The 26,212-nt window shown below is 36.6% G+C and overlaps 1 protein-coding gene across 3 annotated transcripts in view; it reads left to right on the forward strand.

The window, feature by feature from the left end:
- ZFHX4 (zinc finger homeobox 4) overlaps positions 1 to 26,212 on the forward strand; it is a 232,014-nt gene that overhangs the window by 200,963 nt on the left and 4,839 nt on the right. For 2 of the 3 annotated variants that reach the window (XM_043985338.1, XM_043985328.1), the window contains exons 6-10: positions 4,494 to 4,610; positions 11,461 to 11,600; positions 11,875 to 12,075; positions 12,667 to 12,784; positions 13,510 to 18,906. In XM_043985338.1, the coding sequence (XP_043841273.1) occupies positions 4,494 to 4,610; positions 11,461 to 11,600; positions 11,875 to 12,075; positions 12,667 to 12,784; positions 13,510 to 18,906 (5,973 nt within the window). The remainder of the gene's footprint in view (positions 1 to 4,493; positions 4,611 to 11,460; positions 11,601 to 11,874; positions 12,076 to 12,666; positions 12,785 to 13,509; positions 18,907 to 26,212) is intronic. The other variant, XM_043985346.1, reaches the window with a different exon arrangement.

Below are 26,212 nucleotides of genomic sequence, written 5' to 3' on the forward strand. Positions count from 1 at the left end.
CTAGAAATCTCCACTAATCAGCTCTTCCACACTTTTATGCAAGTAAATGAGCTGATACCAGAGATTTGTTTTTAAAAGCCGTCTGGAAAATACACATCAACCCACTCTTCTATACCACCTACATTTAAGCATAAAATCATAACAAATAACTTACTTTCACATAGCATTTGACAGTTCTACAAAGTGCTTTCCCATTCATTATCTAATTTTCTCATGAATAACTGAAGTCCACAATGATAACCCTGGGACATTGCCAAATCCTGAAAAGATACCCAAGATTGCTTTGGAGTTCAGTATTTTAGTGTAATATATTTTAAATTGCTTTCTGTTAGTTTGTTTAATATTGGTAGTCCATCAATGGTAAGGAGCTAGCTTTCTCTTAACTAGACCAACCCATTCTTTCCTAACCATGTTAGTTATCAGAGACTTTACTTATATTGAATTAATCCCCTTTTTGGAGAACTGTAAGAACTCTTTTCTCCCATTTTCCTCAGAAAAGACCTCAGTGGTATGAGTTACTGTTCCCTGCTTCCTCTTCAAATGTACACACCATGGGCTTTAAAAAATTCACAGTGCTTTTCTTAGGAGACTCAGGATTAATGCTGCCCAAACCCAGTTGTATATTAAAGCAATAGGAGGCAAGCTGTCACAGTCAGCTGAGGCTCAGATCAGAGGCTTATCATCAAAGAAGGAAGAGAGCCTAAATGCCCAGGAAAAAAAAAAAAAAGGAAAAAAAGTCCAAAGTACCACTCCTGCCTTGCAAAAATGGTATGAATTACAAGTCAATAAAGAGTAGTTATTCATTCATTGCTGATTTTAAATTAGAAAACTTGAATAAATCATGCTTTTTCTTCTAAAGTTAGTAATGAATAAGTTGAGTATACTATAGATAAGAATTCTTGTATTTTAATTTTACAAACTTTGTTGACTTACTGAAGTGATTTTATTTTTGACTTCTCTCATTATAAAAACTTTGAGATGTTGTCTTCTCTGTTTTAGCCTGAAAGGTTTTTCTATGGCTTGTCACTTATTAATGAAGCACTAATGAAACTTAATAACTGTTTTTAATTTAGGTATAGCATATAAATATACAATTGGCTATTTTTAAAAAAGATATCTTTGATAGTTTTTGTAAACAAAACTGTAAAAGGAAACCTATATGGATTTCAAGTATGTTCCCCAAATTCTGTATATATATTTCATGCAAGTTTATTAATTCAATCCTATTTGGGAAGCAGTAAGTACTCATTGTGTATTTGACACAGGATGCAAAGATGAAGTGAGATCCTGCCTTGCTGCTCAAAATGTATAATTAATAAAAATATTTTAATAAGTTTATTAGTAAACACAATAACTACTTTGGTAGGGGGTTTTATTTGGTGTTTGTTAGCTAGGAGAATATAAGTGATTCACATCTAATTTTCAAATAGATAACACTCCCAAATATGACTACCAAGGTGATTCTTGTCTTTAATAATAAATTTATCAGTAGATTTTTATTAAACATGCTTTTTTGAGGGGCAAAGCACATATATATTTTTAAATTATACATATAAAATATATTTATATAAATTTGGTATTTATTGGCTATATCTGTACACCATTGTATATGTATATTTATATGGTATTTGTTGGGTAGAATATATGTGTGTAAACGTATGTGAATATATGAATATATGTGTTTATATATGCATATACATGTATGCATGGGCGTGTGTTTGTATGTACACAAGGGGCTCCCAAAGTCTAAGTAGTCACTTTCATCTTTGCATTACAATGATAATGTCTTTATGAGAAGTATGTTGCTGGTCTGATTTTTTTGCACGATTAAAAATTTGCCCTGTTTTATGGCCCCAAAGAGCCTACCTGCAATAAACAGCTCTCACCTTCCAAACCATAAAACAAGCCTGCCTTGCTTGAACTTTAGAGCTAATTGCCTGGCTACATCAAAGGAAGTACCAGAGCATTGGGAAAAAAAAATCACAGAAGGGGTGATGGGGGCGGGGGGAGACTTCACCTCCAAAGGTTATGTGTTTGTGGCTTGGAAGAGTACTGCAAAGTTATGGCCTCAGAACTGCTGTTTGCGATTAAGTTGATGGGGAAAGTCTATCCCACAATCTCTCCCTGCTGCTGACACAGAGTCTTTGTTCGCATTCAGATTTCTCAAACTGTTGCCAGGGTCAGGCTGAGGTCAGACACCACGATGATGTATAGGAGAACATGTCTGGGAATTTCTCTCACACTTAAAGCACATACCAGGAAAACAGGAGAGCACCCTGCAAAAAAAAAAAAATGTCCTGATGAGACCCAGATTACACTGTAGCTTTTTTGTTTTAGTAGCTTCATAATTTTCTTTTTCTTCTGGTGACACGCAATGTTTTATTAATGTGTGCTGTGATAGCCCTTACAATTTTATGTCCCCTCAAGATAAGGACACTCAGTAGCCCTTTGACACTTTATTTTCCAGCCCTGGGGAAAAGGTCCAGTAAATCTACTAAAAGAAGCCCGTGTCCATTCCGGAGGATGAGTTGAGAAGTAATTGCCATAGGCTGTCTTAGGCCCCAGGGCCTGACACTGGATATGAGCCTCACGTGGGTGCACTTGGCATTAACATAACCCAATCCAGTCATGATCACAGCTACACAGCATCCCAAACTGTGCTCCCCTGCCACCCTGACAAATACAGCCTCCCTTCCAGCTGTGACAAGGGACCCTACCGTGTTTGATTAGCAATCATCACTGAGGGGGAAAAAACAGGCTAAAACAGTGAAGTGTTTCCCTCCCCACCTTCCCCTCTCACAGTAATTTCCGTATATGCATTTGCCTACCAGGGCTGCTTACCTCTGACTGTGGTCCTTTTGGCCACCCAAACTGGGGCCTACACCTCTTTTTGTGTACACAGACCAAACTGTAAATATGCACCATTACTTGATCTGTGGCATGTGCTCAGAAAAGGGTTCGTAGCTGTAACAAACAAACTGTTTAATTTAAAATTCACTAAATGCTTTTTTTTTTTTTTTGCACATAACTTTTATATGTGCTCCTGGAGGCTGCAGGGGCCTCCTCCATTGTTGTTCTGCTTACTCTGGGGCAGGGCATGGTTGGCAAGAGAGGCACTAAGTAGCAATTTTTTTGTGCTCAGCTGCTACATATGACAGAGGATATTTCATTCTGCTGTCAGAATGTTATTAATAAAACATGGGGTGTGGAGAGGGCCACGATTTCCCCTTTCAATCACTATAGCATTTGCAATGAAAATTTTATGCAGTGTGTAATTTTCAGTTAATGCTTGACACTTAAAATGTCGGTAGCCAGGCATTTTGTATGGATACTGAAGGGTTAATTGTATCATGTTCTCTGCATAAAAGCTGTGCTTATCAAAAGCAAATAAGAGGAGTGTATGCAAATGTGTGTCTGTGACCTTTTGCCTTTCCAGGGTTAATTTATATGGTCATTAAAGATTTTATGAAATTGAGCAGCCTGGTGCTTCAAATCCCATTTTACCTTCTTCTCCTAATTTATGTAATTCCTACCTGAATGGGGAAATATGATTTTTATTTTTCGTGCTGCAATGAAAACAGCATGCCATGCTGTGGGGAGTTGCAAGTCTGGTTATCTGGCATTACTCAGATTGCTAAAAATTCATTAAAATGTGACATCAGCACAGTGAGAGACAAATGATCACAGGATGAAAGAGAACAGTGGGTCTTTCACGGATTAGTGCTACACAGCCCCAGCATAGAAGCTAACTGCATAAACAGATTAATCCACCAGCAGCAGCATAGCTAAGATTTACAGAATAATTAAATAGGGTTGAGTTACTGTGAAGATTTCCATGTAATCTAGCTGGTGTGAACACGTAAGTGAGGTGTGGATGATGCTGTTCTCTCTGAAGCAATGTACCATTTTATGTCCCTTACCAGGAAGAGCTCCCCCTATAGAAGGGAACTGTCAGCTTCTCAGAGCAGCTAAAGGTTTTTGTCCATTATCAAATACAGTGGGACATTTTTATGCTGCTGGTGATAAAGGGAAGGGGATTATGCCCACCTTATGGTCTAAGGATGCCTGGATTGTGCCAGTTTGTAATTGTTAGACTTTCAAAGAATTGATCTTCAAAGATTCTCCTACTATAGTCCAAGAATGTCACATCTGAAGGATTTAAGGTCCTACCTTATGTGGCTTTTAATTGTAAGGTTATGTATGTTTTATGTTTTCTTTTATTTGCCTTTCTATGGGCTTAAAAAAATCACAGATCACTTGTAGTCAATGAATACAAAATGAATTGCTTTTGATGTGAATTCCTATTGGCAATTTCATAAAGTCTTACTAAAGAAATGTTTATAACTTCTTAGTTGAATAGGAATTCTTAAAAATGATTCAAAATTAACATAAAACCTTTGAATGTGTCCATCTTGTTTGTTGGAATAATCTGACTCTTGAGTGATATAAATTGGTCCCTAAGCTATTGGCATGTTTTTTTCTTTTCTTAACAGAAGAACAAGGGGAAGAGCCAGAAGCAGTCATTAAACCTACATCCGTGGTTGCTGATGATGATAAAGACACGAGTGAGAAAGACAGCTCTGAAGGCAAAAAAGCTAGTCATGATCCTGGTAAGATGCTAGAATTTCTCAGACCCCAACCCCAGTATCATTCCTTCTCTCCCTCCCCTTTTCTTTAAGACTTATTAAAAGCTTTTTCATTTTAAACTGTCTGGACATCCCACTACTATTCATTGCATGTGCATTTGGCATGTGATTTCTATCAGTAGCCTCCCATTGACCTATTTTTAATCATAACCATCTGACAGAATAGATACGGATAAGTTGAAGAATATTACAGGACGACCAGTGAGATTATTTTTTAATCAAATCAGTTTGTGTGCTTGTAATTTTTTAAGCGCCTTTCATTAATCTTAGCTGTACTTGTGATTCCTCTGATGGCATATTAATTTTTCATAAGCATAGGATTAGATACCACTTGAATTTTTGTCCCTACAATCATATACCCCTCTACCCTCATAACCCTAAGAATATGTTTTGTTTTTTTTTCTCCTTTTCTGTCTGACAACTTATACTCAAGAATTTTCCCTTTTTGGAGGCATTTATTTGAGGCATTTCAAACAAAATACATGAAATCCAGTGGAAAAAGTTTACAGATGATTCAGCCTAAGTAAGAGGAAATATCATTGAAAACGGATTAGGAGTTAGGTAATTTTGATCTCCTTGAATAGACAAATCCCAGTAATGAAAGCTACTGTCTTTGAAAACAAACCCTTCATGTCATGACATTTACTGGTGCACAAACAAGCCGGGGGCCAGCATCTGCCTTAGATACCTAAGGCTTTTTCTCTGTTTGATTTGGCAAATATATCACTTCATCCATGCTTTTTTATGTATGAGATGGAGCTCCACGGTTGTAATGAATATTGCATTGGCTACTTCAGCTGCACGCTATACCTACTTACAGTATGTTAGCTTCATTGAGGCTGAAGAAGGGCTGAAATGGGTACAGGCCTATTACTGCTAGGTAATCATTTCTCTTTTCCTTGTATCCCAATGACAACAGCATATAAAGCTTCTTAGCTTGCATTTATTATAATGACATTTAGTTGTACAGAAAATATCACCTTACCTGAAAGTTGACTTAAACCTAATTAACCCATATTTGTAATTCAGCCTTAAGTTTGGGGATAGGCTTCAAAAACCAATTGGTGAACCTTTCCCATTTATTTCAGGAGGCAGTGAGGAAAGCATCTTTTAAATTTACTTCTGGACATATCATAGTGTATAATTCTAACTTCAATTAGATCCTGTTGGCTTCAATTTAAGAATACTGGTAAAACAAAAATATTTGATGAACTACTAAATATGACACACTATTAGTCTCTTTTATTAGCACATTATTGGCAGAGATTCTGAAGTGCCTAATGATGAGATAATGTTAAGGGCAATATGTTAACATTTCTTGAAAAAGGTAGCTATTATTTTTCCAATATCAATGCAACCGTTGTATTAGAAATATACTCAGTAAGGTGGGCACCACAAGGGAACAGAAGATTTAGAACAAGAAACAAACTGGACCCTGAGAAATTAAATTAAGACCATGCAAGTAGCATAAATTGCATAAGCAGGTTTTGAACTCAGGCCCTCTGAATCCTGAAAAGATCTGCTTGAATTCTGACATTTATTACAAATAGACTACACAGAAGGTCTTGCTTAGCCTTTTACTTGAATGGTCAATTATCTGGCTTATTGAGTGGCTACATAACACAACAATAGTTTACATTATTTTGGACTCTTTAAATCTTCCAGTGGTTTAAAAGAGAAAACCGGTTTAGATCCAATTTTGAAGAAAGGAGTTTTCTAGGAATCCAGTGTTTATACTTACTATTGAGGATGAAACTACATTTGGATGCAATGATAAAAACAGGCAGAATCTCTACTCATAAGCATTATTTAGTGTTCTTCGGGAGGAATGGTATCCTAGGGCCCTGAAGAGTAGTCATGGTTCTCTCTACGTGCTTAATTTTACTATAGAAGAGTAATTTAAGAAGTTCAGAGAATAGAGCCCATTGTATGCTCTTCACATACCTGCAGGGCTAGAAGGATATTCAAAATAAAAATCAGCTAAAAGCAATCCCTGATATGTAAAATAATTGTTCTTGGCACCTGACAACTACCCACAAGACGGGCTCTTGTTACAACTCTTAAACTGCACTTGTGGCAAAGTTTTCTGCTTTCTAAATTGAGTCTTTGTAGATATAAAACTCTTACCATGGAATGGACTTTTACCTAGCAAATATTTCTAATAAGTGCATAACCATGTATGTATAATTGTATGTCAATCAGAACTTACTCCTTTTAGTTCAGTGTTCTAAGTATTTCCAAAGAAATACCAAGAAAACTAAAAAAGTAATCTCAGCCTTAGCAAGTTAACAGGGAAATAGTATGTCCCTTCTTTCATGTAGAATTTGTTAAACAGGAAAGATTAACATATGTTTAGTAACAGTATGTTTGTCTAAGTTCTTGTACTGTGTTCTTTACTTTATCTCAAGGACTAGAGCTTCTAAAACCAGACTTGGAAATATGCGAGTTATATTTGTTGAATATTCATTCATAATAGAAAAGCCTCCTAATGCCTCATTTATATTGTCATTTAAATCTAGTGCCACTTTAGATTAATTATAATCCAAATTACAGCTCTATGCAGTGCAAGAATTAATATGGAGTTTATCCAGATTAATACATTTGCATTGAAAATGTAATATGTCTCTGCCATGGCTAAGGGGACCAGTTTTTAATAAGGTAGTAAACATGAGGAAAGATGGAAATTAACCTTCATTATTGCAATTAAAATTATCCTTTCATTCTAGTCTAATTAGAATACTATACCAGTAATAATAATTTTAGAATTATTTGGAGTAGAATAACATCCTCTGTTATATCTAAAGTCTTAAATTATGTAAACTTTATCAAATACATTGATTCATAAATAATAACCTAGTGTTTGGGTTTATTTTTTTCAAGGTTTGTTTTGTTAGTACATGTGGTTTATTGGATTTTCCTCACTTGTTATGAACATAAACCATTTTAGAACTGTATTTTAGGAGACTTATTAGAGAGCCAGAATCTAAACTATAATGAATTATGGCATTTTCACATTAGTAATCTTACACAAGTTAAATAATTTCATAACTGACAGATAGGCATTTATTAGTTGTACTTATTTATAATTAAGTTTAACTTTTAAAATTATAAACACATTGGAATTACATGGGTGTTTTTTCTAGAATCATGATATATTTTAAAATATAAGATCACCCTATCTTGGAATATTCCCTAGGAGACCTGAGTATCTATTAAGTAAAAAGCTATATAACTAAACTGTACACAATGACAAAATTCTATCAGTGTCTTCTAAAATCTCATAGGTCATAAGATCATAGAACCTATAGCTGAAGGGACATAATAGCTGGCTCAGTCCAGCTGCCTTGACTTAGTTATCAGATTAATAGTATAAAATATTTAATGATCATAGTTACTCAGCAAAAGAACCCAGAGTGAAGTGCTGAAACCCTTCTACAATTTCTTTCTTTCTTTCTTTCTTTCTTTCTTTTTTTTGTGGTGAGGCAATTGGGGTTAAGTGACTTGCCTAGGATCACACAGTTAGTAAGTGTTAAGTGTCTGAGGTCGGATTTGAACTCAGGTCCTCCTGAATCTAGGGACAGTGCTCTATCCACTGCACCACCCACCTGCCCCTACAATTTCTTAAGCATATTAAAACTATCCTATGCCTTTTAGGAAGTACAATGTGAATTCTGTGCAAAGTCAAATGGCAAACCAATATTGTTTTTTAATTTGGTCTTTGAAGATAGCATTGATTACCTTTTATCAATATAACATGTACTTCCAGTAGCTTTCATAGCCATACATTAAACCATCCTATTATACATTATTCCATATTCTCCCTTCTGACCACTGTGACTGTCCAAGAAGAAGGGTTATAGTCTATAGTTATTATGTAAGTTTTTCATGATATGAAGCTAACTTGTATATGTGTGGAACCTGGCTCTCATGATTACAGTGACTTAACCAAGAGAGCTAATTGGCCCAGTCAATGTCAAGAGTAAATTTTATGTATAGTAGGGGAATTAAATATAGCTTAAATGATATTGCATCAGAGTTATATTATATTTAACTTATATTCTTGATATTCCATGAAATTTTAATAAATAAAACAATTATATTTTCATGTGTCTTAAATAAATTGATTAAAATATATCAATTATATGAAACACAGATTTGCTATTGACCCTTGAAATATATAATTGCTTGAACCATTTGGTAATCATTATTATGTAGAAATTGACAAAGTTATTATATAGCTGCAGAGTGTAGCAGAAGGAGCACTGAATTTGTAGACAGAAATCCTGGTGCTAGAACTAACTAGCTCTGTGATCTTGAGTGTTGAATGTATTTGAACACATCTTCATCTGTAAAAGGGCATAATGAGAATAATATACCTACCCCACAGTGTTGTTGTTAAAGTCAATAATATGTTTAATATGGTTTATTAATATGTTTTAAATGCTTTATTATCCTATAGTGCCATAGAAATGTAAGCCATTGCTACAATTATTGTTGTTGAAAAGAATAAAGTAATGGTGATAATAATAATTACAATAATATCATAATAATGCAAGCACCATGCCTGTGGAGCTCAAGTCAAGTTACATTTATGTAATAGACATGGATCCAACCAAAAGATTCATTCTGGTTCCAATTCTTCATAAACTATAGAAGTACCAAAGTCATATAAATTCCCTCTTAACTCTTACAGAGTGTTTACCAGTCACAAGAAATGAGTGGACCCAATCTAAAATTTTGGTTATGTGCTGTATGCTCATCCAAAACGATATGGGAATGTAGCATGGCTGTGAGGGAGAAATAGTCTTACTCCTTAATGAGGTAATCTTTAAAATGAAGGAATTTGGAGAAACACAAGAATAGTCAACTGATAGAGACCTCTGATAGTAAGAAGTAAAGGTGATGGAAAAAGAATAACAAACCATTTTTCTGAGTCTATCAAAGTAGCATATTCATAAATATTATCTGTCATTTGGTTTCTATAACCTTTTTTTTTTCTTTAAGTCTCTTAAGACAACAATGAAAGCTACATTCTGCTTAGAGAAATAATGGCACAGTCATTGGTGCCATAAACAATTACAAGATAAGAGTTCATTTCTGTATTATTTTTTGAATAGCAAATATTTTGGGTGAAAAGCCTTTATTGATATAGTAAAACTAGTAATTTTATTCACATGGAAATTTGATAAATTGGTTACAAAACAGAGAAAATCTTTAAAATACCTTAAGATGTTTCATCTCCTAATAATTAAATTAACAATTTTGAATAAATATTAGAGATTTTAATACTAGAAATACAAATCAGTATAGTTTGTCAAAAAGTGAACTTTAATTCCATGTCAATCAGTAAAGTAACTAAGAGAAAAATACTTATTGTTCACCAATTATCACTATTCCCATTTCATATATTCATATTAATGTTGGTCTTCTCATTTCCTTTTAACTTAACATAGCTTTCAGAATTTGAAATTTCTATTTTATGTTGTATAAAACATATACTTTTCCCCATAAGAGAAAAAATGCATTTTCTTTGTTCATCTTTACTTTGTTTCCATAACATCCTGACCTTATTTTTAAATTAAAACTAAGTTATTGTGCAATGAGGTGCAATTTGTTCATTTATATGAACCGTATGTGGATTGAAAAAAATCAAGATAAATCTTCATGCACAGCATACAATCAGATTACCCCTGGACCATATATTTACGTTGGGTCTGATAGCAATCAATGGTTTAGCTTCATTGCATTTCAAGATGTATTTGCACCCAGTTGTCCAGTGATAGTGTCCTCACCCTGGAAATAATTTAGTTGCAAATTGACTGGAAGATGGTGAAAATTGAAAGTTAAAATTAGAAATACTCATAATAAACAGCAGAAAAAAGGTCAGATGATGCCGCACTATGATGAGATTGGAATGGTTGGTAAATGAGGTTTTGTGTTTGTCGTGAGATGTATGTGACATGCCTACCCAATGCTGTTGTAATATCCAGCCTAGCAGAAGAGATTATCTGGCAAATTGACGGTGGAAAGAATTTTCTGTTGGACTGGGAAATTAGAATTGCACTCTTTCCTTTGATGTGTCCAAGCCTTGTCCACATTGCATAGCTCATCCAGGCATAATTTAAAATACAGTATTTAACACTGAATACTAGAATCATCTTCAGAAAACAATTATATTCTTGGGATCTGGGCTACAAAAATATGTGTAAAACACACAAAGTAAACACTGAAAGCCAAAGCAAATTGCTAATCTCAGCAGATATGTAATGTATGGTTAATTTTTAAATCCTACATTTCACCACTTAAAAAATGCTTTAGCTTTACAGTTGTGACTAGTCAGCGCTTCTTAGAATATTGCAATCATTTCAATGCCATGGCATTTTAGAAAAGAGGAAGGTAATTAAACATTAGTAAATTAATTATTTTGTGAAGTAAGGATTTATGAGTGAAAAGTTGATTTGTTTTAATGCAATATAGAAATTCTGACTGGGATGCTGGTGAGAGCATGTTATTGATTAATCTTTCAAGGCAACCTAAGGTTATCTAAACATGAGACAGGAGTACATTTTTAAATGTATTTATAGAGTCCACTTAGCTAGTGGACAAAAAGGAAGTGTGATCTTGCATTTTCAGAACAGCATTTTACATTTAAAAGAATTTGTCTACTTTTGATGTGTGTGTGTATGTGTGAGAGAGAGACAGAGAGACAGAGAGAGAATATGGACTGATAATCACAAATAATTTGTAAACATTGTATATTTTTAGACTTTAATATTGTTGATCTTCTTAATTTTGTTGTTAAATTGTGTTTTAGCAGCAGGAATAATCACACCAGAAAAGGAGCTGAAAGCCAATGTGGCAATAGGGACACAGCAACTCCTGCAGGCAAAAGAAGAGGATGGTGCAGCTAAAAGATCAAAATCCACTGAGGACAATAAGTTTTGTCCTGAGCAGGTAAATAAAGTAATTTCCATTGCCTTCCAAATCTTTCTTGTTATCTATGTGGTATAAAACATATACTCCTCCCCATGAAAGAAAAAAAAATGCATTTTCATTGTTTTCTTCTGGGTAGTTTTAGAGAACAAAAAGTACCATGCTGTTGAAATGTATGTAAACATTGTAATTGGAAAAGTACAAGTTCTAATTGATTGTTGGTATTACTTCTAACATTATTGAGTCATTAAAATACATGAACTAATAGCTGTCATATCTATTTAATATTTTCCAGTTCTATCAGTGTCCTTATTGTAACTACAATAGTAGGGACCCAAACCGTATCCAGATGCATGTCCTGTCACAGCATTCAATGCAGCCTGTCATCTGCTGTCCCCTCTGCCAGGACGTCCTCAGCAACAAAATGCATCTCCAGCTTCATTTGACCCATTTACACAGTGTGTCTCCTGATTGTGTGGAGAAGCTGCTTATGACAGTAAGAATACAAAATATTGATGCATGTTTGACAGAATTTATCTAAAGGTATCACTATGGAATTTATTTGTACTTAAAAGCTAAGTTTTTCTGATTTGTTGAAAACTACTGTACATTGTGTTTAAAAGGTCCTAGTCAGGACCAGTTAGCTATCACTTACTCTTGGGTGAAAAAAACAAACATGATATCAGACATAATTCATTAATTAGCATGTGTTTTGTGGCCTTCTTTTATTTACATTTACATCTATAGTATTTAATCAAATTACTAATCTGGGACCTATGATTTTCAAAATTTCTTTGCTTTCTTTTTAAGACCAACATATTTTTTAAAAAAAGAACACAACCAGAACAGAAAACCAGAACCAGAACAGAAAAAAGAGATTAATATAGCAAAACCAGAACAGAAAAAGATTAATAGAGCATTTCTACAGCACTGATTGAAATAGGAAAAAGAAATCACTGCCTTATATATGAAATATATGGAAAATCATGAAGGAGAAGTATGCTTCCAAAAACTACATTATGTGACTCATTTGTAAGCAGTGCCATTTCTTTGGTGAATTTACTGTTTGTCTCTTTGATTTCTAAAGGTTCCTGTCCCTGATGTGATGATGCCCAACAGTATGCTATTGCCAACTGCCACCACTGAGAAATCAGAGCGTGATACACCTGCAACCATCCTAACTGAAGGATCTGGGAAGTATTCAGGTAGGCAAGTCTCTTTATAAAACCTGCAAAATCTGGGAAAGGGACCCTGCCGGCCTTTTTTTTCTTTAGAGGTACTAATATTATTGTTAACATACAAAAGAAGGAGGGGAGAAAAGAAAGAAAAGTATTGTTTAGGGTCATGTTTTCCAAAGGATTTCCAGAGTGCTATTGTACCTAAAGGTGTGAGGGCTTGCTTTTGCTCTTGGTGAACTCAGCTTTTATGATGTCAGCATGTCTGAATGCTTGTTTGTTTTGATATAATTCTGATGTGCAACCACAGAGTTATTATGTGACTCAAATGGGATAATAGATGTACAGTGCTTTACGAATAGTAAAGCACTCAATAAATCTCAGCTATCATTCTTCTTATCCAAATCATTGCATATGCCTTCATTCCAATGATTATTTTTGATAATCCACTGTGCCAATCACTCAGTTATACTCTGAAGAAAACCCCAAAATGAATCAGACATGACCCTTGCCTTTGAGGAGCTTATTATCTAGTCAAGGAGATAAATCAAATAGAAAGTAATGTAGAAGTGCCTAAAAAGTTCCAAGGCTTGGGGATTATACAGTCTTCAAATGCATGAATGCCTTATTGTCAGATATAGGTAGGTTTTTAAAATATCTACGTTGTCCCCAGAAAATATAAATGTGTGTGTGTGTGTCACTTTACACCCAGTACACTTTTCTCTGAAAGACCTTCCTTTTCTTCTTTTACCCAGGTGAAAGTCCTTTAGATGACAAAAGCATCCCAGGCCTTGAGGAATCAAAGACTGGAATGGAAATTAAGGTTGAGGAACAGAAGCCACCTAAGGAGTCCACAGATATGCCAGAATGGAATAAGAGTGGCAGCAAGGATGTCAAGGTCACTGACTCACTACAAGATCAATTAAATGAACAGCAGAAAAGGCAACAGCTCTCTGTTTCAGATCGCCATGTTTATAAGTACCGCTGTAACCATTGTAGCTTGGCTTTTAAGACTATGCAGAAGCTTCAGATCCATTCCCAGTATCACGCTATCCGGGCAGCAACTATGTGTAGCCTCTGCCAGCGTAGCTTCCGTACATTCCAGGCTCTAAAAAAACACTTGGAAGCAGGCCACCCAGAACTAAATGAAGGTGAACTTCAACAATTGTATGCGTCTTTACCTGTTAATGGCGAACTATGGGCAGAAAATGAAAATATGGCGCAGGATGATCATGCCCTAGAACAGGAAATAGAGAGAGAATATGAGATGGACCAAGAGGGAAAAGCAAGCCCTGTAGGAAGTGATAGTAGCTCTATTCCTGATGACATGGGCTCAGAACCAAAGCGGACCTTACCTTTTAGAAAAGGGCCAAATTTTACTATGGAAAAGTTTCTAGACCCATCTCGCCCATATAAATGTACAGTGTGTAAAGAATCTTTCACACAAAAGAACATTCTCTTGGTCCATTATAATTCAGTTTCCCATTTACATAAATTGAAAAAAGTCTTACAGGAAGCATCCAGTCCTGTTCCCCAAGAAACTAACAGTAGCACAGATAACAAACCTTACAAGTGCAGCATTTGTAATGTTGCCTATAGCCAAAGTTCTACATTGGAAATCCACATGAGGTCTGTACTTCACCAGACAAAAGCAAGGGCTGCCAAGTTAGAACCAAGTGGTAACATAGGTGGTGGAAATAGTATTGCTGCAAATGTTAATAGTCCTGGACAAGGGATGTTAGAGTCGATGAGCTTACCAGCAGTTAATAGCAAAGATACCCATTTAGATGCCAAAGAACTAAATAAAAAGCAAGCTTCTGAATTAATCTCTGCTCAACCTCCACATCACCCACCCCAGTCACCAGCACAACTTCAGATGCAATTACAGCATGAGTTACAACAGCAAGCTGCATTCTTTCAGCCTCAGTTTTTAAACCCAGCATTTCTGCCTCATTTCCCAATGACCCCAGAAGCGCTGCTGCAGTTCCAACAGCCTCAATTCCTTTTTCCATTCTACATCCCTGGGACAGAGTTCAGCTTGAGCCCAGATCTGGGCTTGCCAGGCTCAGCCACATTTGGTATGCCAGGAATGGCTGGGATGGCCGGTTCCCTGCTTGAAGACTTGAAGCAGCAGATTCAAACTCAGCATCATGTCGGTCAAACCCAACTCCAGATATTACAGCAACAAGCACAACAATACCAAACTACCCAACCCCAAATTCAGTCTCAAAAGCAGCAGCAGCAACAGCAGCAGCAGCAACAGCAACAGCAACAACAAGCAACCAAGTTGCTAAAACAAGAGCAAAACAGTATTGGAAATGTGGACTGCCCATTAATGAAGGATTTGCCATCATATAAGGATACAGAAGAGATTTCTGAGAAGCCAGAAAAACCAAAGCAAGAATTTACAAATGAAAATGAAGGACTCAAGGAAAACAAAGACATGAAGAAACAAAAACCCTTAGAACCAACCATCCCTCCACCCCGGATAGCTTCAGGGGCAAGGGGAAATGCTGCCAAAGCCTTGTTAGAAAACTTTGGTTTTGAATTAGTCATCCAATATAATGAAAATAGGCAGAAAGTACAGAAGAAGAACAAAGCTGGAGAAGGGGAAAATACTGATAAACTAGAATGTGGGACATGTAGTAAATTATTTTCCAATGTTCTTATTTTAAAGAGTCATCAAGAGCATGTGCATGGCCAGTTTTTTCCCTATGGAGCTCTAGAAAAATTTGCTCGTCAGTACAGAGAGGCCTATGACAAGCTTTATCCGATTTCGCCCCCTTCTCCAGAGACTCCACCTCCACCACCACCACCACCTCCCTTGCCTCCAGCCCCCTCCCAGCCTTCTTCTGTTGGTTCTGGAAAAATCCAGAACACACCTCCTACTCCCCTGCAGGCTCCACCACCCACACCTCCACCCCCACCTCCTCCTCCTCCTCCCCCTCCTCCACCCCCTCCTCCACCTTCTGCTCCCCCTCAGGTCCAGCTGCCTGTTTCTCTAGACCTTCCCCTTTTCCCTCCCATTATGATGCAACCAGTCCAACATCCTGCACTACCTCCTCAGCTTGCTCTTCAACTGCCACAGATGGATACCATTTCTGCTGATCTCACTCAGCTCTGCCAACAGCAGCTTGGATTAGATCCAAATTTCTTACGGCATTCTCAGTTCAAGCGCCCACGGACAAGAATCACAGATGATCAATTAAAAATCTTGCGGGCTTATTTTGATATCAACAATTCTCCAAGTGAAGAACAGATCCAAGAAATGGCAGAAAAATCTGGTCTCTCCCAAAAAGTTATCAAACACTGGTTTCGGAATACACTTTTTAAGGAACGACAAAGGAACAAGGATTCACCATACAATTTCAGTAACCCTCCCATAACTGTATTGGAAGATATCAGAATTGATCCCCAGCCTACCACCTTGGAACATTACAAATCAGATGCATCTTTCAGTAAAAGGTCTTCTAGGACTAGGTTTACCGACTACCAGCTTAGAGTATTACAAGACTTTTTTGACACAAATGCTTATCCAAAAGATGACGAAATTGAGCAGCTTTCCACTGTCCTCAACCTACCTACTCGAGTGATTGTTGTGTGGTTCCAGAATGCCCGTCAGAAAGCTCGCAAGAGTTATGAGAATCAAGCAGAAACTAAAGATAATGAAAAAAGAGAACTCACAAATGAGCGGTATATAAGAACAAGCAACATGCAATACCAGTGTAAAAAGTGCAGTGTGGTTTTCCCCAGGATTTTTGACTTGATCACCCATCAGAAAAAACAGTGTTATAAAGATGAAGATGATGATGCCCAAGATGAAAGCCAAACCGAAGACTCTATGGATGCCACAGATCAGATGGTATATAAACATTGCACGGTAACTGGCCCAACAGACACTGCCAAAAACTCAGCTGTCACTGCAGCAAGTTCTGGTTCTGGGTCTAGTACTCCCCTAATCCCTTCCCCTAAGCCAGAGCCTGAAAAAACTTCTCCTAAACCTGAATACCCCACAGAAAAGCCAAAGCAGAGTGACGCCTCCCCTCCTTCTCAAAGCACCAAATCCATCCTTCCCATAGCAACACCATCCTCAGATCCACAGCCTTCAGCGTCTCAGTCACAGCCACCAAAACAATCCCAACTTATTGGAAGACCCCCCTCTGCATCACAGACAACACCTGTCCCTTCCAGCCCACTACCAATCTCAATGACTTCTCTCCAGAACAGTCTACCTCCACAGTTGCTACAATACCAATGTGATCAGTGTACAGTTGCCTTTCCAACCCTGGAACTTTGGCAGGAGCACCAGCACATGCATTTCCTAGCAGCTCAAAACCAATTTCTCCATTCTCAGTTTTTAGAAAGGCCCATGGATATGCCCTATATGATATTTGACCCCAACAACCCACTGATGACTGGACAGCTTCTTACTGGTCCTTTAGCTCAGATGCCACCACAGACAGGCTCATCCCACACAACAGCCCCTGCAACTGTTTCTGGTTCACTGAAGAGGAAAATGGATGATAAAGAAGATAATAATTGTAGTGAAAAGGAGGGAGGAAATAGCGGTGAAGATCAACATCGTGACAAACGTTTGAGGACCACAATCACCCCTGAGCAGCTGGAAATACTATATGAAAAATATCTGTTGGATTCCAATCCAACCAGAAAAATGCTGGATCACATTGCACGTGAGGTTGGACTGAAAAAGAGGGTGGTACAAGTCTGGTTTCAAAACACTAGAGCTCGAGAAAGGAAAGGCCAGTTCCGTGCAGTAGGGCCAGCCCAGTCTCACAAACGATGCCCCTTTTGTCGAGCCCTATTCAAAGCAAAGTCAGCTTTAGAAAGTCACATTCGCTCTCGTCACTGGAATGAAGGCAAGCAGGCAGGTTACAGTCTGCCACCAAGCCCTTTGATATCAACAGAAGATGGAGGAGAAAGTCCACAAAAATATATTTTTTTTGATTATCCATCTTTGTCATTAACTAAAATTGATCTTTCCAGTGAAAATGAATTAGCTTCTACTGTTTCAACACCTGTTAGTAAAACAGCAGAGCTGTCCCCCAAAAACCTTTTAAGTCCTTCTTCTTTCAAAGCAGAATGCACTGAAGACATAGAGAATCTAAATGCGCCTCCTGCTGAAGCTGGATATGACCAAAATAAGACTGACTTTGATGAGACTTCATCAATTAATACAGCTATCAGCGATGCCACCACAGGAGATGAAGGGAATAATGAAATGGAAAGCACCACTGGAAGTACTGGAGATGTAAAACCTGCATTATCCCCAAAAGAGCCCAAAACACTTGAAACTTTGCCAAAAACAGCAACCACGCCTACGACAGAGGGTTGCGATGACAAATTTCTCTTTTCCCTTACAAGCCCCTCAATCCATTTTAATGACAAAGATGGTGACCATGACCAAAGTTTTTATATCACTGATGACCCTGATGATAATGCTGACCGGAGTGAAACATCTAGCATAGCTGATCCTAGCTCACCCAATCCATTTGGATCCAGTAACCCTTTTAAATCCAAAAGCAGTGATCGACCAGGTCACAAGCGCTTCCGAACCCAAATGAGTAACCTTCAACTCAAGGTCCTCAAGGCTTGCTTTAGTGATTACAGAACTCCAACCATGCAAGAATGTGAAATGCTAGGGAATGAGATCGGCCTGCCTAAACGAGTTGTCCAAGTGTGGTTTCAGAATGCTCGAGCAAAAGAAAAGAAATTTAAAATTAATATTGGGAAGCCATTCATGATCAATCAAAGTGGAACTGATGGCACCAAGCCAGAATGTTCTCTATGTGGGGTGAAGTACTCTGCCCGTTTGTCCATCAGAGATCATATTTTTTCCAAACAACACATTTCAAAAGTGAGAGAAACTGTTGGAAGTCAGCTAGACCGGGAGAAAGATTATTTAGCTCCTACAACTGTTCGACAGCTGATGGCACAGCAAGAACTGGATCGTATAAAGAAGGCGACAGATGTTCTTGGTTTAAGTGTACAGCAACCAGGCATGATGGACAGTAGTCCACTTCATGGTATCAGTCTGCCAGCAGCTTACCCAGGACTACCTGGCCTTCCTCCAGTTCTTTTACCTGGAATGAACGGTCCATCTTCCTTGCCGGGATTTCCACAAAATTCAAACTGTAAGTCATTAACAGGAATAAGACAATTTAATTGATTCATTATTAGCAAGCAGCCAATCATGTGTAATTAAGAATGTGTATTCCAATTTCTTTCATTTTTAATAGGGAGACGTATTAAATTTTGTAAAAACATATTTAATGATTATAATAAATAACTAGGCTATCTAAATCAACCAGGTAACATATGATATTGTACTATAATAAGGATTCTATTTAATCAAAAACCCAGAAACATTTTAATTTATTTGTACAGCTATATTTTATGTCAGTTTTACATAACAATTCAGTAGTAATATTAATAACATTATTTTATATAATGTATAGCTTATTTGTGTATTTATTAGAAAAATACATGAATAGTATCTATAATCTAAATATATATTCTTACAAAATTTAAAGAGGATTTTTTTTTCTAAGTGTCAGGAAGTTTAAAAGTTGAGTTCTACAGAAATCCACCCACAATACCCCAACCAAGTAACATATGTGTTTCAAAACAAAACAAAACAAAATATCCATGGGATGTTTTAACATTGCTATAAGAAATTTAATTTTTTTCAATACATACCTTCAAAACTCACAATATTGATATCCCATTAATATTTATCCATATCTATTTTTTTCAAGCAAAAATTCAGAATTAGGATATAGTAGCAAGAAAACTACATTTGAATCAGAAGACCTGAGTTTGAATCCTGACTCAACCATATATAGCTATGTCACTGGTTGTCACTTAACCGGTCCTCAGTTTCTCTGTCTGTAAAATAAGATAGGTTTACTAGATTGTCTCTTAGGACCCTTTCAGCTCTATCTAGACCCCCATTAACAAATACAAGATTCTACAAAATTATAAAACTAGGGAAAGTTGTAGGCAAAGCCATAGCTGTCTGAATCTACAGCTCTGCATTTGATAAAAAGACAGTAACTTACAGTGAGTTGTGTTTTGATGTATCTGCAGAGATATTGAACATCATTATATAGGAATTATTGACTATACTTTGCCAGATAGTGATGCAATATTATGGATAAAAAAGCTGATAGAAATTCTGTTAGTAACAAAAATTAGTCCTCTTATCAATTCACTTTTCTTGAAAATAGTTTTATTTTGAAAATTAGCAAAGTGAATGTCTTTTAAAAAAAATTAATATTTAAAGATTATTTTCTCCAAAGAAACTACTCAGGTAGCTCGAGTACATGTTTTCAAAATTCATAAATACTTTTCCCTCTAAATTTGCTGATTCACTAACTTTAGTCTGAGCTCTTCATTTCCTACCCAAATGTCAATATTTGTAACTACTTTCTCCCACAAAAAAAAAATTTCCAATTATTTTTTTTGGTGAGGCAATTGGGGTTAAGTAACTTGCCTAGGGTCACACAGCAAGTAAGTGTCAAGTGTCTGAATCCGGATTTGAACTCAGGACTTCCTGAATCCAGGGCCGGTGCTCTATCTACTGCACCATCTAGCTGCCCCAATTTCCAATTATTTTCTTTCTTTTCTTTTCTTTTTTTTTGGGGGGGGAGGAGTTGAGGCAATTGGGGTTAAGTGACTTGCCCAGGGTCACACAGCTAGTAAGTGTCAAGGGTCTGAGGCCAGATTTGAACTCAGGTCTTCCTTAATCCAGGGCGGGTGCTCTATCCACTACACCACCTAGCTGCCCCCTCCAATTATTTATTTATTTTTTTTTTAGTGAGGCAATTGGGGTTAAGTGACTTGCCCAGGGTCACACAGCTAGTAAGTGTTAAGTGTCTGAGGCCGGATTTGAACTCAGGTACTCCTGACTCCAGGGCCAGTGCTCTATCCACTGCGCCACCTAGCTGTCCCCCCTCCAATTATTTTTAAAGGAGATTATAGTGATGTAGAACTTTTTTTACATTTTAAATATAAATTTTACTGACCTGAAAATAATACCCAATGACATAGCTAACTTAAGAAAGCAAGTACTTTCCAATTGAGATTGAATCTAAATGTACAAAATGACATAAATATTCAAGGTTTTTATCAGTAAAGGTTATTTTTTTAAGAATCCATTTTTATTTTAGTGATTCAAATATTTCTGGTGAAAGGAGTTTATAACTTAAAATCAGGACTGCATTTAAATTAAAGTTTCTACCTTTGTGATATCCGAAGGTGCAATTATAAAATAAGCAGATTGCTTTTGCTTATAGAATGTCCTATGACTTTATAAAATCATACTTTTATATGAATGAGATAAATGTTTAAAAACACCATTTGCAGGAAAAAAAGTGTTATCAAATGTACATACACACACACACACACACACACACACACACAGAAATGCCTTAGTTGAGCCAAATAGAATTAAAGTAACTGTGCCTTTAATATACAGATCTGGCTTGATCGATGAGGACCATGCTGTTGCTTCCCTAAGTGGTGGTCAAAGCATCTTGTTTTTTCTGTTCATTGGGTCAGAAGGGCTTTCCTTACTACAATGGATTCTTTGGCTGACTGCCCTCCTGCTTTTGTCAAACTATTACTAGCACCCAGAGTGCCCATAAAAAAGAGAAGTGTTTGAAATACCATAAACACACTAACTTGTTTTCTCATTTGGCTATACACAAATACTATTTATATTCTCCCAAAACATTAGAGACCTGTTTATGAAGATCAGAGATGCTAGGAAGATGTTATTTGCCTAAATTGCTCCTCAGCTAGGAACATCTTTAAATGCACTATACACTGGATAACTCAGAGCTGTCTTATCTGTTGCCTTATTAAATCGTGGACCAAAGCAGACCAGAGAGTGTTGTAAAGGTAAAAGGTCCGTAAACATTGTTAACTACTGGAATTTGTAATTTCCCCTGAATCAGTCCTTTGTTCGTGATAGATTTTAAACATTAGCACAGTAGTATAATCAGTGGGATACCAACTGAGTGCCAGTGGCAGACCATCTCTCTACCCTTTCAGATCACATCTTTTTTTTTTAGGTTAATTGACCTGTGGTGATTCAAGCTGAATATTTAACTGGTTAGTGAAATCGTATTTCTAGATTTTTCTATCTCAGTACACTAAGTGGCACTTACCACCTTTGTTTTATAAGAATTGTTCACATGACACCTGAGTGAAATGAAGAGAAAGTTTCTCATAAGAAAATATCATCTATAGTTTTCCAATACATTGATAACTTACTACAAACATTCTCTATAGTATAGATATTAGACCCTTTTCTTTGATCTATTACTAAGTTGTTTTGAAATGCTTAGGCAGACACAAAGCTCAGATCGAAAGCCTATCATTATAGATATGTTCCAGGGTAGAAACTGTATAAGCAAAGTAATAAGAGTAATTCCACAAGCCACCCATGGAAATCAGCTTCTTTAACAGTAATATTAACATACCTTATTATTCTGTGGATGATATTTCCACTCTTATTGGCTGCTAGATATAGTCCATGTTCAGCTTCCTTACATAGCCCTTTTAATCAGGTTCCTACCAATTATTCTAACTGCATAGCTATTCTCAGTTACTAGGAGACCATTTTATCAACAGTTTATTCGATTTGTGTCTCAGAGTTACTGTTGCTCACACTTTTCCCCATGAAATTTAGATATGATTTTCCCAGTATTTTCCATTTCACATTCTTCTTCTGTTTTTAATCAGCCAGAACCCTCTATTATGATAGTGTGCTAAAGGGGAAGAGAGCAATTATACACACACATAGAAAAATTCTAGTTTACTTTTCATCATTTGAGGTGTTGGTTTACTTTGGCATTCTTCTCAAGGTAGACAGGGAAAGTACTTGATTTTCTACTTTTAACCCATTCACTTTCTCATTTTCAAGTAGGGTATCTTTTTCAAATGTTCCATTGATCCATGGGAATACTGCTGACTCCAATTTTTAAAAAATGAAATCTGAAAACATTTCTATTCTTCTAACTTTTTTCATACCTCAGTTTGGGGTTGTTTTACTTAATGGAAACACTTTAATTATTTTAGCACAACTGTCTTTGGTCCCATGTAAGTGATGATTTCTTGATTTGGAAAAATGAATTTCCCCTTTTGGGAGATTTTTGTAAAAGAAATTTGGAAAACTACAGATACATATAAATATAGTGGTGAGGCAGGTATTTTCTCTGAAAGCATTACTTTCTGGAATCGACAGCTGTTTCTGAAAAACTGATGGTGGTATGATGTTATTCCCAGAAATACTATTTTCTCTGAGTGGAGTTTCTAGGAATTGAGGTGGAGGTTGGGGTGGGAGTAGACTGTAGTGTTTAGTATTACCACTCTATATAGACATGGAAAATTAGTTAGTTTGGAGTTGCCACCAATTCTACTACATTAAAGTCACATTTCAGTTTTTTTTTCCCCCTCTGGTTCCCTGATTTTATACTATGAAAGTGTTCCATTGAACTACTGGGTACAGATTCCTTATTGATTTTCATCTTTTACCAACATCTACTGTAATGCATGTTGATTTGATATTCTCTGTTGTTCCATATTTGTCTTTTTTCCTGAAGTTTTACTAATAGTGTACAACTGATAATTTAACCTTGCTTAGTCTAGCAATTGCATACCTGAATCAGTACCTCTCTTCCCCTTCAAAAAAAAGGCTGATAGTATTTCTTTTTTGTTTGTTTGTTTTGTTTGTTTGGCTTTTTTTTAGTGAGGCAATTGGGGTTAAGTGACTTGCCCAGGGTCACACAGCTAGTAAGTGTTAAGTGTCTGAGGCCGGATTCGAACTCAGGTACTCCTGACTCCACCGCCAGTGCTCTATCCACTGCGCCATCTAGCTGCCCCAAAAAATCTGATAGTATTTCAACACAGTGCCAAGTGATTTTTAAGATTCATACTGTAGTCTTCTAAAAAGTTTCCCTTACTATATAATATGCCCTCAAGATAGGACTTCTAGATCTCATCTGGGAGAAAAGAATGAGTCAACAGCCTTGATCTGTTTTTGTTTTCTCTTTACTTTGCTGTTATCTCCCTATATCCATTTCCTTAAACTTTCTTTCATTCTACCATCTCAAGTCAGTAAGCTAGGTGAAAATTAATTTCATAGTTTGAGAAGGAGGGGAAAAAAGCAAACATCAAACTGTTCTTCAGAATTAAGTGTGCAGTTATCAAGTATGAAGGCTGTAATACTAAAGCTGAGGCCAGCCTTATGAAAGGGCAGAGTAGGAACTCTCTAAATAATATGATTTCCAAGATTCCAAAAATTGCCTATCCCCCAATATGCATTCTCCAACTGCCTTACTGATGCCTGCAATCCTACTATTAGAGATTTGTTTCTTTGGTTTAGCACTTTGCTGTTAAAACTCAGAATCTCCCCACCCGTTAGGGGTAGCACACTAAGTTTTATTAGTTCAGGACTCACTAGGGAATGCATTTATCTGATCTTTTACTAAAACAGGTTTAATAGGGAAGGAATAAGGAGGATATGAAGAGTATTGGGTACAACATTGCAATGAAGTAGTAGAAGGTAGAGTGGGAAGGGTACAGAAAGGGGAGGCTACCTTATGAATACCACAGTGTGAACTCTCATAAGTCCTGTCTTTGCCTAAGACCAGTTCTATCTAGATCTTAACATCTAAAGGGGCCTATCAAATGCAATTGGGTTGTAGGGTAATCACACCCATTTCATTCTTCCCATACCACTGCACAAAGACCACAATTTTCCATTCTATTTTTTCCTGTCAAAAATGCCAACTCTTAAAAAATATGGGTGTTTCCCTTTCATTTTCTCACTGAAATGCAGTCCTGTTTTCAATATCTTCTTAATATTTAAATCAAGTCCTCATAATCCAGATAAGCAGTGTGGTCTAGTGGATAAGTAATTTAGGAGAAAAGCCAAAAAATGTGGGCTCCATTTCTGAGTCTACCATAGCATCACCAAATGAAGCACCTCTTTCAAGTTACTTAAGGTCTCTGGGATTGCATTGTTTCATCTTTTTTTTTTTTCCAGGGCAATGAGGGTTAAGTGACTTGCCCAGGGTCACACAGCTAGTAAATATCAAGTGTCTGAGGCTGGATTTGAACTCAGGTCCTCCTGAATTCAGGGCCAGTGCTTTATCCACTGTGTCACCTAGCTGCCCCCTATTGTCTCATCTTTTAAAAATACCTATCCCTGACTAACAAAGGGGATGTTGAAGGAGTGTGTGTATAAAACAAATGGTGCTCTCTGTGGTTCTGCCAAAGCACAGAAATATAAATAATATCAGAGAAGAACTATGCATGTCCAAGTTTGAAAGAGGAGCAACCAGTAACAAAACAGATTAACTTAGGATAATGCAGTAATGATAAGAATCAAGTAAAGATCGAGGTTAAGGATGTCAAAATACCTTAATTGATAAGTCTACAAAATGCTTCCTCATTTAGGTAAATCAGAATCCAGTGACAGCAACATCACACATGTTTTCTGTCTAGCTGGCCTTTTTCAACCCCTTCTCCTATCTAATCTCTTCTGATGGTACATTTTAACTTTCTTAGCATTTCCTTGGCCATTTAAATAGAAAAGAGTCTGGGACCCGCACTAAATGGTCCCTCTGTTAAATCTCCTAATCATTACTCTGCATCCTAATTGCCTTATTCCTAAGTAATTCTAAGCATCTGTATATTGATGATTTAAACTTCACTCTTGCCCAATTGATTAGCTTTTCCATGAAATAAATATAGTCAAACTTCTATCACCATCCCAATGTTTACCATCTCATCCAAGAAGAACTTTTTCTGGGGACTGCTTTCTTGTTGCCATCACTCAAGCCTTTCAATCTTCTCATTCCTCTACCAAGTTTATTTGCTTCTGAAAACACCATCTACAATAAAAGCACAGGCTCTTGCAATTTCTTTTTTCTATGATTTTTCTTTCGCCATCCTTTAGTTTCTTGGCTAAACTACCCAGCTCATAAAAATTGCTTTGTAATAGATTGTTACCGGGCACTACATTATATTGGGTACTTGAAACATAGCAGAGATCTCTTCCATTATTGCAGGAGGCATGCCCCTATCCTACATGCATCTGCCAAATAGGCCCACTGAATTCATAGGTTTCTCTTCTCTAATGAGGTGGGAATCTTCTTTGCCTGTTACAAGCAAACACAGAAGAAGCATGTTCTCATGGTAATGTCCTTTAGTGTTAATATGTTCAATTTCTATTAAGAACTCTGTTAACCTAGTTGTCACTGATAGTAAAGAAAAGCTTATTCTGAACACTTAAAAATGAAATCATTCCTAACTATATTCTGGCCTAAAAATGAATAGCTGTGTCTTTAGTGTTTTGTGTTTTTCATTGTCTTCAATGGTCATTTACTATTGCTATTCAATTAGCTAATCACCTTTATTCTGTGCAAA

This window comes from Dromiciops gliroides, chromosome 1 (genome assembly GCF_019393635.1).
Source record: "Dromiciops gliroides isolate mDroGli1 chromosome 1, mDroGli1.pri, whole genome shotgun sequence".
NCBI classification, from domain to species: Eukaryota; Metazoa; Chordata; class Mammalia; order Microbiotheria; family Microbiotheriidae; genus Dromiciops; species Dromiciops gliroides.